The 13,418-nt window shown below is 40.0% G+C and overlaps 1 protein-coding gene across 1 annotated transcript in view; it reads right to left on the minus strand.

Moving 5' to 3' along the window:
- Nucleotides 1-752: 752 nt before the first annotated feature.
- NEIL3 (nei like DNA glycosylase 3) overlaps nt 753-13,418 on the minus strand; it is a 40,228-nt gene continuing 27,562 nt past the window's right edge. Inside the window, exons 7-10 of the mRNA XM_061177404.1 lie at nt 10,012-10,181; nt 8,150-8,567; nt 2,348-2,522; nt 753-935 (exon numbers count right to left, since the gene is read on the minus strand). Coding sequence (XP_061033387.1) covers nt 753-935; nt 2,348-2,522; nt 8,150-8,567; nt 10,012-10,181 — 946 coding nt within the window. The remainder of the gene's footprint in view (nt 936-2,347; nt 2,523-8,149; nt 8,568-10,011; nt 10,182-13,418) is intronic.

Raw genomic sequence — 13,418 nt, forward strand, 5'->3', positions numbered from 1 at the left:
TTTGTTTATTATCTTTGGCTGCGTTGGGTCTTCGTTGCTGCACACGGGCTTCCTCTAGTTGCGGCAAGCCGGGGCTGCTCTTCGTTGTGGTGCACAGGCTTCTCATTGCGGTGGCTTCTCTTGTTGCAGAGCACGGGCTCTAGGTGCACAGGCTTCGGTAGTTGTGGTGCGTGAGCTCAGTAGTTATGGCTCGCGGGCTCTAGAGCGCAGGCTCAGTAGTTGTGGCGCACGGGCTTAGTTGCTCCGCGGCATGTGGGATCTTCCCAGACCAGGGCTCAAACCTGTGTCCCCTGCACTGGCAGGCGGATTCTTAACCACTGTGCCACCAGGGAAGCCCTAGAGGAACTTGATGTTTGTTAAATAGAAAAAAAGAAGAAAATATGATTTTCTATAACGAAGGTCCCATTTCTTACATTTCATTTACGAAAACAAGTTTCTTTAATCATATGTTATGAATAGTGGTGATACCTGAGAAATTATTCATTTCAGACAAAATACCTTATTATTTTATTGTACTGCATACTCCACTCCTAAAAAAAAAATCACTGCTTCCCCAAAGAAGTTAAAAGAGACCAAGAGCATACTAAAAATACTTTATTGTCATAACTAAATGCATTAAATATACATTCTAAATGGAGTATATTGAATATTTGATAAAACACATATAGCATTCACCAAGGCAAAAAAAAACAACATTGAATGAAAAGATGGCACACAAATAAAATGAAGAGTTCTCAAATATTGCAATAACTTTAGCATCCTGGAATAATGTTTATTCCTGGCCCATTTTCTGCCCATTGGAAAAAATTGCACTGTTTTTCCTTCCCAAGAGGGCACACAAAAAAATTCTTTCCATTATTAGGTCCAATCTTCAACACTGTTCTCATGATGGAGCGTTTGCCATGGCTGCAGAATGGGAAGGACAAATCTGCCCACTGGGGGGGAAAAACAGATTGTAAAGTTTAGATGGAAGGTAGAATGACAGACAGGCTGAGCCTCGACGCATTTGATTAGTACTGTACTGTCTTCACTGCTGTTCCTATTAATTTGACATTGTAAGATACATGTAAGTCATTAGTTGTTGCCCCTAAAATACCTTATATCCTATAAGAAGCATCTCTAACAAATTCGCTTGAATCACACAGAAAATTGTCATAATTCTGAGTTCCCTCTGTCCAAAGGCATACTTACAGAAGAAGTTCCTTCACTTTATTGAAAATCTCTCTGTAAAGCAAATCACCAGTGTTCCTGCTATAGCTCTGTTTAAGCTATTAAAGTCAAAGATTTGTTATGATTTTAATATTAAACTTCCTTAGTCTCCTAGGAAAAGAAAGGATCCAATACAGAATTACCAGGACTAATTCACGCAAATTCCATTGTATTATTCTTATCCTTATTAATTTTGGCCTCAAGAGAGCTACCAAGAAGGCTGTGATATTGTTAATATTGCTAATAATATTTTCTCCATTACATCTATACAAGCTTTGAGGGGAGGAGATCAGGAAGTTGAGTAGGATGGAGCCACATCTCGGGCAGGGGTTATGCTCTAAGATCATGATCAAATTTTCCCTGGGGAATTCCTTAGGAAGGTATCACACTGAAGACAGATCATTTCTCTCTCAGCAAGCCCAACCAGAAAACTTTTGCTCCAGTGCCGAAACAGATCCATATTTTCTTTCTCTAGTTAGGCCCCAGATGAAGCAGCTGGGAAAAATATGTGTCTTTAAACCTTAGGATCACAGTCAGAAGTGAGAGGCTCTCGTTCTGTGGAAGGCAGAAAGACTGACCAAAAGCGCCCAGATTCCTGTCTTGTATCTCACACTCATTTGCAGGGACAAACTCATAGATTGAAAGGTTGGGGAATCACCTACATCTAAACTGTTATTGTGCCATCACTTTTTTTGGTTAAGCCTGTGCAGTAGGATTTGCTAAGTTTACTGTAAATCCAGGGCATGTAAATTATTTCCCTGGGTTCTTCTATCCAGTGCATAAACCAAAGGTTTGGATGTCACACTGAAGTCAGGAAGAGCAAGTATCTATCTTGGATTATCAGTCACCTGGGTGACTCAATACCTCTCTCTTTGTAAACCAAGGGGGCAACACTTCTACCCTGTGGTTACAAATATGATATACTCTAATAATGGAATAGCTGTCATTTGATTAATTTTTCTTTTTGGGCTGAACCTCTTTGAATTTTCAGTTATTCAACATTCAGGTTTTAGACTAAATGTCAGTCAGCATGGCTTTTAAATTTAAAGGTAAAACCAGAAACGGACTGCTATTTGTGACATTTTAATAACTGAAGTATTCAAGGACACTACCATTAAGCTTGAGGTCGTACACGTACTTCGAAAAATCCACATTGTGCTTCTTTCGGTAGAGGACAAGCATAAAAGTGCCTGCCCTTGTTTTCTCCATCCTTCCTCACCACTCGGAGAACGCAGGGGCGGTCATGTTTACCGCAGCGGGGACTGCGGGCATTTAATGAACGAGGACCATCTGTCGTGTTACTTTGAAGTTCCCTGTAATGACAAGTTACAAAATAACTGCAGCATGATAGTGCTAAAAGGGGTCATTCACACCACCTCACCCCTGCATCGGAATCCCGCCTGTACAAAGAAATGGTACCAGAAAGTGACCACGGTCAACTTCCCGCAATTACTGGGTAGGCCAAAAAGTTCGTTCGGTTTTAAGTAAAAATAAAAGACATCTTTCATTTTCACCAAGAATTTTATTGAACAATGTATTCACTAACTGAACGATCTTTTAGGCCAACCCAATGCATAGACTCCTACATCTTTTTAATTCTTGGTTTTTCCAGGTAATTTCCTTCCAAAGCTACCTATTTATGTAAATTAAATTTAAATTAGACATATCATTTAAATTTCCCAAGAATAAAAACAGCTGAATTGCACATCCAATCTTCTTAGTTTTCATTTGTGACATTTGGTTCTTTTCTTACCCAACATGACAGGGTGGCCACTTTTATTTCCCCTAAAATATTCTCAAGTCCAGCTGTCCCCTGACTCCCAAAGGAACTAGAGTCACAGTCTTCTCCAATTATTTTCTCATCGGTAGCAAACTCTCATCAATGGTTCTGACAAGGCCAAAGAGATCTACTGTCCAATTTAAAGACAATTTTCTATGCTTTTCTTTGATCAAGTCTACCATAATAGTTGCAATCATATTTCAGCAAGTAACAGGCTGCCTGGCAGAGCAGAAATGTATATTTTGTAAAGCTAGCGAGGAAGCTTTAGTCTCCCCCCATGATTAGATCAAGAGTGTCTATTCAGGAGGTTACCCCTGAACACAGTGTATAAAGGCCAGAAGCCGGGCTTCCACTGTAGCTGTCTAGGTGGAATGTTTTCTTTGAAAAGGAGCTTCATGATTATTTTTAATTTTTTTATATTTTGCATATTTTAATAATGCCTTTATAAAAGTCTTTTTAATAAACCAATTGAAGAGAAAAAGAGCTCTTATTAAAACCAGACGTCCTTCCCCTTAATAGCCCCATTTTTAACTTTTTAATGATAAAGTTCTTCCTTTCTTTTTTTGTTAACTTCTAAAGAACAAAATACCATTCTTAAATGATTTTTTAAAAACACTTATAAATCAGAGGTTGGTTCCCTCTTCCTTGCTTCCTAAACCACATTCTTCCCATACTTGTTCCTATAATGATGCCTTGAGGCGTCGTATCTAATCGAAATGTTCAGAGTGTGAGATATTTTTTCCAGTTTTATTGAGATAGAATTGACATACAAGGGATCTTTTATTTGTGGTGAAATTGGTTTACACTCGTTTATAATATAGATGCTTAAATATATTTCTTTAAATGGACTCAAGCATCCTGATATCTGGGATGGACTCAAACATCCTGAAGTTTCTGAAGCTGCTTGGGCAGCGGGCGTCTGCAAGATGAAAGCAGCTGTGGGCACTGCTAAGGAAACTGTTATAATATTTCTCCAGCAGCTACTTTGTTGGTAGCATTTTCAGGGTAGGGGATAGTGGCTTACATTTTAGCATCACGGGGGATGCTAACCAGAAATAGGGAGGGTGAGGGGCAACAGACTTCTCTTTTCCAAACCCCCTTCACTTCAACAGCCCCCCTCCCCAAAAGGGGCAATATTAAAACGTTAACTTCAAGAGAAGCTGAACATCTGGGTGGTTGTAGAGAAGTTGAGTGATTTCAAAATTGAAGCAAGTGGGTCATAAACAGTGCTTAAAAAAAATTTAGAGGAGGAACACAGAAGGTTAAGAATCTTAACGGAGAGAAAGAAACTGATGCTTTCGTAAAAAAAAAAGTACACCCATGCAAACAGTTTTATATATTATTTGGAAGGCTGTCTGAGGCAACAATTAGTGAAACATTTTCAAACCCACTTGCTTCAAACCAGAAATCTCCAGAGTTTCACAAATCCAGGGAGATGTTTACATTTTCTTACTAGTAAAGCTTTTCTGGAGAGGAGCACGGTGGAAGGCAGGATGAAGGCAGAAAGGAAAGATCCCAGTGTTTCCTACAGGTTCCTCATTTCTGTCTGCAATCTGTTTCTTCCTTGGTACAGAGTGGAAGGAGGAAAGAGCCACCTGCTGTCTTATCCCGGCCCTCAGAGTGCGGTCCATCTGAGCAGCCAGCAGCAGCGTCACCGGGCAGCTCCTCACAAGCACAGAATTATCCTCCCCTACTCCAGCTCGCTGGCAGAGTCAGAATCTGCATGTTAACAGGACTCCCAGGTGATTCGTATACACATTAAGTACTGAAGCACTGAGTTAATGTAACCAAGACACTGATGCCATCTGTGAACACATCAGCTCTAAAGATGTACAGGGAATCTTAATTTTATGATAGCAAACATTATCCAGGGTAATTAAATGTTCTGATTAATTGAGGACATCTTGGTTCCTCTTCGTTTCAATCATTACCTTAAAAACTTTCGAAAATGTAGCAGAGCATCTTCTTGGGTAAACTTAGCATATGGGATAGTTTAACTTATTTTGATAACTAGGACCATCATTTTGAATACTAATACTGGATTATAAATGGTCAATATAATAGATCAGGGTTGGAAAATCTTTTTCAGAAGGGACATATGTTTAGGCTTGTGGGTCTTATGGTCTCTGTTGCAAAATACTCAAATCTGCTGTTTTAGCATGAAAAGCAGCCAGAGGGAATATGTAAACCAATGGGAATGGGATGTGTCCCAATAAAACTTTATTTATAAAAACAGGGGGTGGGCTGACTTTGGCCCTGCTGGCTGTAGTTTGCTGAGGTAAAGGTCGTCGTTAGAACCAAGAGTAATGCTTAATGTATAATAGGTTCTTAATAAATACTTATTAATAAATAAACACTGAACATGTTCAATAAGCATTGTTCAAGTAACACTGAACAGAGATCAGATGAAAACTATTATCAGGAAGGAAGACATTACCAAGCACAGGTTTGTAATTTTTAAAACGGGTATTTTTTCAGTGATCAATTTATCATGGTTTAACTTATTTTACAGATAGGGTGATTCATTATAATAAAAACATTGAACTGATCAGTCTCACTGAATGTAGATTTTGTAGTTTAGCAGTATTTCAAGGATCGTAACGAACAAACAGAGGTTAAATGACTCATCCTGGATGGTCCCAGGTGGTTCTGACATCCTTGGGGACTGAAAACACCAAAAGGTGAACCAGAAGCATGAATGAGAGGTGAGGGCTTCACTGGTGATTAGAGGTAGAATTTGGCAACCCTGATGGCGGCAGACCTGAGAAAATGTTAGTGATTTTATTTGTTTCATTTCACTCATCTACGTGAGCCTTTGCATCAGCTCAGGAAAAACTTCAACCCAAAACACGTTATGCTTCTTTGAAGCGGTATCACTGTGTTTTGCTCTGCATTTACAAAAATTGGATCAAAGACTTAAAACTGTCTAACAGTCATTCTTAACTGCTTAAAAATTGGTTCAACGATCTGATTTATAATCCAGTAGCTGGATAAAATTCAAGTCTATCTAAAGACCGATCTGAAAATATGCCCCATCAACATAGCACGTATCATGTGGTGATGAGAGCAGTAATTAAGAGAACAAAAGGCAAATTAATTACCATACTATTATTAAAGAAACAATGAGCTGGCTTTGAATTCTCTGAGTGGACCACCTGCTTTAACCCTATTATGTTGTGAGCTTCTGCTCGACATCTTGTCCGCAAGATGGACACTGTAGCTGCCAGACAAGGAGAAAAATGAAATAAATGACAGTAATTTGCAATTTATTCCTTGTAAAGTAGCTGGGTGCAGAAGGGCTGCTGGGTGAATGTATTTCATCACTTGACATTTATTCTGCTAGATGATGTTGATTGATTTTGGAGTCTCATTCCTGGGGTTATATTCAACACATAGGCACGCTGCAGTGTTTCTAAGTAAAGCTGTGTGCTGTGATTAATCATATGACCCTATTACTAATGGCTTATGAAGAAATCTTTAAAATTTAAGGTTACATTAATGTTTTTTTAAATCCATAATTCATTAGTTAAATTGTCTGAGATTTTCTACAAAGCACTAAGGAAATAAAAATATGCCAAGATACTTCATTTGAGTACAACAAAAGCCACAATATTTTTAAATGATCACATCTGCTTCTTTCCACTTAAGCTACACAACAGAAAAGGCTGTTCAAAAATGATTTTCCTACATCATAGCCTCCCAACTCAGACACTCTTAACTAGCTTCTTCATGAACTTTCGTCATGACACATTCATTAGTGTTCAGTGAAAAGGTGGTGTACTGATCAAGTCAGTTAAAAGTTTGCCCTCCATAGCTTAACTCAAATGTCTATATTTTGTGAGTATTATGGACAAAAGTCAAACCAGTTATTATAAATGATTATGAACAACAACAACAACAAAAATCAGCCAAGGATAAATGATCAAGATTAACTGATGGTAAAATTAGAGTCAGTACAAGAAACTCGAGATTAAAGCATCTATTGACCAAAAACCGTCTCAGAATTCTGTTATTAAAGGATTCCCAGAGGTCGGTCTAGGTTTGTGCAATGGTGGTCCTTGATCTCACTGCCCAAAGAAATCTTTCCATCAGCAAAGACATAGCTCATCAGATGAGAAGTTGGAAGTCAGAATCCCTCCTGAGATTATTTTAGATCCCATCCACAGCAACTCTTCCTCTTCTCATGCCCCGTTGGCAAGAAAAGGCACAGGGGAAGAAAACTCACCTTCACTCCATTTAAAATAGTCTTCCCTTCATTTAAAGATGCTGGATATACAGTGTCTGCTTTCTGAAGGAAAAGAAAATTGTGGAGAGATCTGTCTCCCTGACGGAGGCATAATATCAGGTGTGATAGGAGCCCCAGATAAAGAAATTAAACAAGGTTGGGGAAGAATAGTTCCAGGATCTGCCAATAATCATTAAGGAACAAGAATGACATTGTTTATGAAAATTTCTCTATCTCTGGTGACAGCAACTGGCGGGGGGGGGGGGTGGGGTGGGGTCCTTCTCCTGAATGTGTAGCTGGTAGTCTCATAAAACATATCTGATCTGATAGCATTCATTAATTGGAATTCCAACTTCTTAATTTCAGGTCCAAAAGTAGTACTCACGCTCTTTGAGCCTTTTTGGTTGAAACAAAGACCACCCTCCCTGCCCCCTGGCTGTTTGAAATACAGTCACTTTCTTTAGCAGAAATGTCACTAAAAATATCTCAGATCCCTCTCTTTAGAACAGAAGACATTTACTAAACGTTATGAATGATAGTTTCCCTTCTAGAAGAACTATCTTTCATTGGAAGAAAAGCTTAAACAAAACTGCTAACAGTGGAGACTGCTAACCGGTAAGATTATGGGGGATTTAATCATTATTCTTTATACTTTCCAATATTTTCCAAACATTCTGTATTAAGCATGTATATGGTTACAGTCACAGAAAAGCAAAACAAAACTTTCTACAGATGGAGGAAATTCTGTTTTTCATTCCCTTCCCTTCTCTAATATTATAAGCTAGAGGAGGCAAGGGATGCAAATTACTGTAATAGTCTTTCAGGGTTTGACTGACATTTCCAAGATCAATTCAGCTTCCTCAGCAATGGATGATCTTTCTGCATTCTTAAAACTTAAGCAAATACCTTAAAGAGCAAGGTTAGAAGCATCATACCTGTTAAAAAATCCAGGGTTGCCACTTTTGAGATCCCGTGATGAGTAGTGGGTTGTTTTAAATTTTTTATATGCTGGACTAAATAATTTAGACGGAGAGCAGACCACAGATGACATGTTTACTTTGTTAGATAGTTGAGTTCTAGAGTTTGTTCTCTCCTTGGAGGGGTGCACTGTATCACTAAAACAAACGTTAGTAGGAGGGTTTAGAAATTCCCCATCTAGTATCTGGTTTTGGCTTTCTTCTCTTTCCAAAGCACTGGATTTATTGCTGAAATCCGTCAAAACAAGGGTTGCAGTTCCAAATGCAGTTTTCCTGTTGATCTTCACTTCCGTCCTTGGCTTTCCAAAGCTATTACAAGGGTATTTCACTAAACTGTTAAAGGCAATAGGATTTTCTTCATTCTTGGGTACCGAATCTGGAAGGAGAGACCAGTAATTCCGCATTATTCCTATAAATACATTGACTGAAACATCTTTTCATTTGATTAAAACATTTAGTTCATTTATTACAGTGACCTCATGTATAGAACTAATAATACAGAGTTAGCTTGAGCAATTCAGAATTAACCACCTTCAGATTAGGAAATAAAGTACCATATGAAGTGCAAAATTTCCAGGGACTCAGAGATGGGTTTAATAAAGATTTCTACTTGTTGTGCTTTATGTTATGTTTAAGCATTTAAAGGTTACTGAGCTATCAGTTTTGTTGCTATTAGGCCAAATATTAAAGCAGTGTAAATAAGGGGTGACACCCCACAAAGCTTTAGATCAGCAGTTAGAGCCTATATCTAGATTATCAGGAATGCTTCTGTGAATGACAAGACCAAGTGAAAGGCCTATTAAAATTAAGTAAAGATGAATTACGAAGATTTACATTTATTAAATATGATTCAAAAAAGCGTCCTAGGATTCTGAAATCTGTAATTTATTATAAATTGCAGTTATCTGCCTTTCATACTCAGAAAAAAATAACAAGAAAATAATTAAGATGTGTAAAGGCATTTCAGAATGTCAGAATAAATGTGGAAACCTAAGACTGGGGTTTTCTGAGGGCTCTCTGTTGAATGATACTGCAGAGGGAGGGACAGAAATAGGAGACACAGTCCCTTCTGCTACCAGCAAAGCTGTATAAGGGGTGATGCCTGCATTTCTGGCCCAGTGAACAAAACACAATATGACAGCTCACACAATGGGGGGTCCAGAAGTCAAGAATGAACTTTCTCCTCTCTAATTGAAGAAAGAAAGAACACTTTGAGAACACAATAGAAGCTGCATCAATGAGATGGTTCTTAATCACAGGTTTCCTCTGAGGTTCTACATCCTCTGAACGCATGAAATTGTGAGCTATAAAGAGTTATTCTGAAGGATTTCAATGAAATCAGTACAATTGTCTGGGTAAAGATTTTAATAACAAGGGGTAGGAGGGATAAAGAAGAGAAAAAATTCAGCATTTTTCTCTTCCACCTGCAAAGATATTCTTACAGAAATCCTCCCTTTCAATTTTTGAAACACTTGGACTGAATAACAAACTCAAAAGTTGCTGAAATCTGCATAAAACAAAGCTTTATTGAATAATTCATTAGAAACAGTAGAGAACAGATGCGATCATCTCAGTTTTTTGAGATACAATGGCACATACTCTTTTAGCACAAGCGTGTTTTCCCCCCGTTAAAAAAAAAAAGTGCTCCACAGAATGTCAGCACGGTTTACATGCAAAGGCTGGCAATTCCTTTAAACCTTCCAGAAAGAGAGCATTTTACTTCATTACGAAATACCAAGACGGAACAAGATATGTACCTGACTTTGTATAATTAACCCTCTTTGAAATGGAAGGAACTCGGAATCAAAATTCAGTCTTACCCGCAGGCCTTGAAGTCAGGCAAGCATCACATGCTCTAGAAGACGGCTGATTTATTAGCGTACAGACCTCACATGTCCATTGCTCTTCAGACTTCCGGGCCACCGAGTCTGTAAGATGACCCCCTCTGCTAGATGGCCAACTGACTGTAGTATTTCTAGCTGGCAGCCTGCTATAAGAGAACTTCTAAAGTTAATCATTAACACTTTCATTATTGTCTTGTTCTTATACATTCTGGGTATCTTAGAAACAATTACAGAACCATTAATACCCAAATGCTACATGTTTACCATTGCTTAGAAGTTCTATCTCTCTGGGAATAAAATGTTTTTACTTGGGCCCTGCTGATTGCTTTTAAAGACAGAAATAACAAAAGTTTTAGAGTCAAAGAGTTGTGTGTGTGTGTTTTTTAAACTAACTAAAAATATTTGACATAACCACTAGGGAGCATTTCTCAACTAGTTTTTTAAGTAAGTGGGACTCTTCCCAAAGCAAAACTAAAATATCTTTATTCAAATTAGGGAGGAAAAAAGTCATGTAGAAATGAGAGCACTGAATGTAAGATGAGAAAAGTTTCACACTTACTTCGTGTGCCTCTGGAATTCCTCAGTGTCTACTGGGCACTAAATCACCTGATCTATAATCTATAACGACGGAATTCCTAATTGACTCTTTACTCTTACAGGAAATGCCTTTCTAAAGCTCTGATACAGTCCTGCTCTTCAGCACGTGGCTCTGGGCCTACAGAGCACATCACATGGCTCAGCAGCCAACGCAGTGTCATGGATTCCTTTCATGATTCCAAACATTAATACTGAAAAAGAGTTCTTTCAGGAAAGGCTTTGTACCTTACGTTTCAGAACATGAGTTCTTTGACTTTCAAAGGTAGCCTTGTCTTCTGTAACATTTTGCTCCTACGCATAATTATAACAGGTTTAAAATTCAGACTTGTCTGGAAAAATCATAAATAGCATAAGAAAATCTGAAAGTAAGACACATCTCATTATGGTTTTTTTATCTTTACTTACCTTGACTTTTAATGCTATTCAATATTTCTTATCCCTGTAAATCAACTATACTTCGATAAAATAAATTTTAAAAAATATTTCTTATTCCTATGGAACACCAGACCTTCTAAAGAATTTACCTGACCTAATCCCTGCCCTCTAATAACTTACTCTGAGAGGCAGCATCATACATTGACTCATAATTAAGTAAACACCATTTAAATAACCTTCAGATTTTCAATGTGCTCCAACTTTTAACCACTTTCATCTTCTATCCTATAAATTTCATTAACCATGAGGGGATATTTATTGTTACATAGAGAAGCTTTGGAAGCATTCTCTCCTTACTGCTCCATTTCTTAATCGCCTACTAATAAATTCTTTCCAATCTCCAGTTGGACGTTTAACAGGAATTTCAACCTTAACCTGTCTGTAGTAGGCTAAATGATGGCCTCCTAAAGATAGCAGGTCACAAAACCAGGAACCTGTAAATGTTACTTTATAAAGAGGATCTTTGCAGATGTCATTAAGGATCTTGACATGGGGAGATGATTCTGGATTATCAGGGTGATCTCTTAATCCAAACACAAGTATCCTTATGAGAGAGAGGCAGAGGGAGATATGATACACACAGAAGGGGAGAAGGCAATGTGACCACACAGGCAGAGATGTGAGGAGTCGTGTAGCCACAAAGGAAGAACACTGGCAGCCACCGGAAGCTTGCAAAGGCAAGAAATGGATTCTCCCCTAGAGCCTCCGGGGGAGCACAGACCTGCCCACACCTTGACTTTGGCCCAATGAAACTGATGCTGCGCTTCTGGCATCCAGAACCGTGAGAGAATAAACATCTGTTGCTTTAAGCTATCAGGTTAGTGGTAATGTGTTATGGCAGCCATGGGAAACTAGTACAAATAAGTCAGGACCCCCTGCCCCCATCCGCGACTCCGCCAGTTTGTCACATCTCAGTAAATGGCATCACCATCACTCAGTTCATCAGGCCAGAAGCCTGTGAACCGTCCTTAACACTTCTTACCCTCACACCTGGTCCACCAGCCAATCCTGCAGGCTCTGCTGCAGAGGCAAATCTACTAGAAGCTCACGAAGCTTCCACGGCTTGCTGCGCTGTCCTCTGTGGATCGGAGAGGGAGCGTGCAGAGTGGGAGCAGCCACGCCAGCTGCACGGACGTTGAGGACACTGCCGCTGGTGCCAGTGCTGGGGTTCTTTCCGGGCAAGGCCCTCGTGCTGCCAGCACCAGTGCACACCTGCTCAGTGCCCAGGGGCAGTGGGCCCTGGCGACGTCAGGGAGCAGGCAGCCTGCCTTAAACTTCCAGGACGAGAGGTGCTGCTCCATTCCTCACTTAGGGGACGCTATGACCCGGGCTGCAAGCCCACTCAGCACAGGCGCCACCCGCCACTGACCCACGAACAGCCTGGCAGAGGCGCAAGTCAGAGACAGCTGAGGGAGACCCAAACGCTGGTGGTTCTCAGAGAAAGGTCCCTGGGCTCACAGCGCCAGCACCACGTGGGAACTTGTTAGTCATACAGCCCAGGCCTCTCCCCAGACCTGTGAATCGCACACTCTGGGGGTAAAGCCCAGCAATCTGTCCAAATTCTACTTCAACTGAATCAATTGCTACAGTCCACTCTGATCCCTTAGTCGGGGAGCCACAGTACTTCTTGGAAGCCCCCCAGAATGTGTTTCTCCTGCTGAAGCCAGAGAGAATCTGCTACCATGAGACTTGAAATGAGAGGGTTAAGCGGGAAGCAGCTTAGACCTGCCTGTATTCTTTCCACTTGTTCCATCTATGGACAGCCCAGGCAAGGTCACCTTCAGGCGCTCCAGTCCCTGAGACGTGGGTTTTTATAGTTTTTCCATTGATGCTATGAAATTACCCCAATATTTATTTTGGCTCCATGACCCATAAATCCCCATTTTAATTTAAGATAATTTGCACTGGGTATCTTTCGTTGTAGTCAAAAGAATCCTTTGTAAATTATGGTTTTAAACTTAACAACTATGTAATCAAACTCTTCCCCAAACAGGGCTATCCTGTCACGATTTTCTTCACGTCTCCCAAATGCCCTGTAATTGCTCCATCCCCCTGAAGACTCTCTGCCAGGTCAAGTCGGCCTTAAGGACTGGTTTGCAGACAACACTCAATTATCATTAACTGGCAACCAACCCTCAACACGTTTCCAAACTAGACGGTTTCTAGAGACGTAAATACTTCTTCGTACAGGAGCAAAACATCCCCCTCTCCGGCAGCTCCCCGAATGCACAGGGCGCTTCCCCGGGCACCTTGTCAGGGGCTGTCTTCTCTTCCAGGAAGTCCCTTGCCCGCCTCTTGTCTTTGATGAGTTCCTATTTCTTCCCACGCTAAGCTCAAACTTCACCTCCTCA

This window comes from Eubalaena glacialis, chromosome 20, assembly GCF_028564815.1.
Source record: "Eubalaena glacialis isolate mEubGla1 chromosome 20, mEubGla1.1.hap2.+ XY, whole genome shotgun sequence".
In the NCBI taxonomy this organism is placed as follows: domain Eukaryota; kingdom Metazoa; phylum Chordata; class Mammalia; order Artiodactyla; family Balaenidae; genus Eubalaena; species Eubalaena glacialis.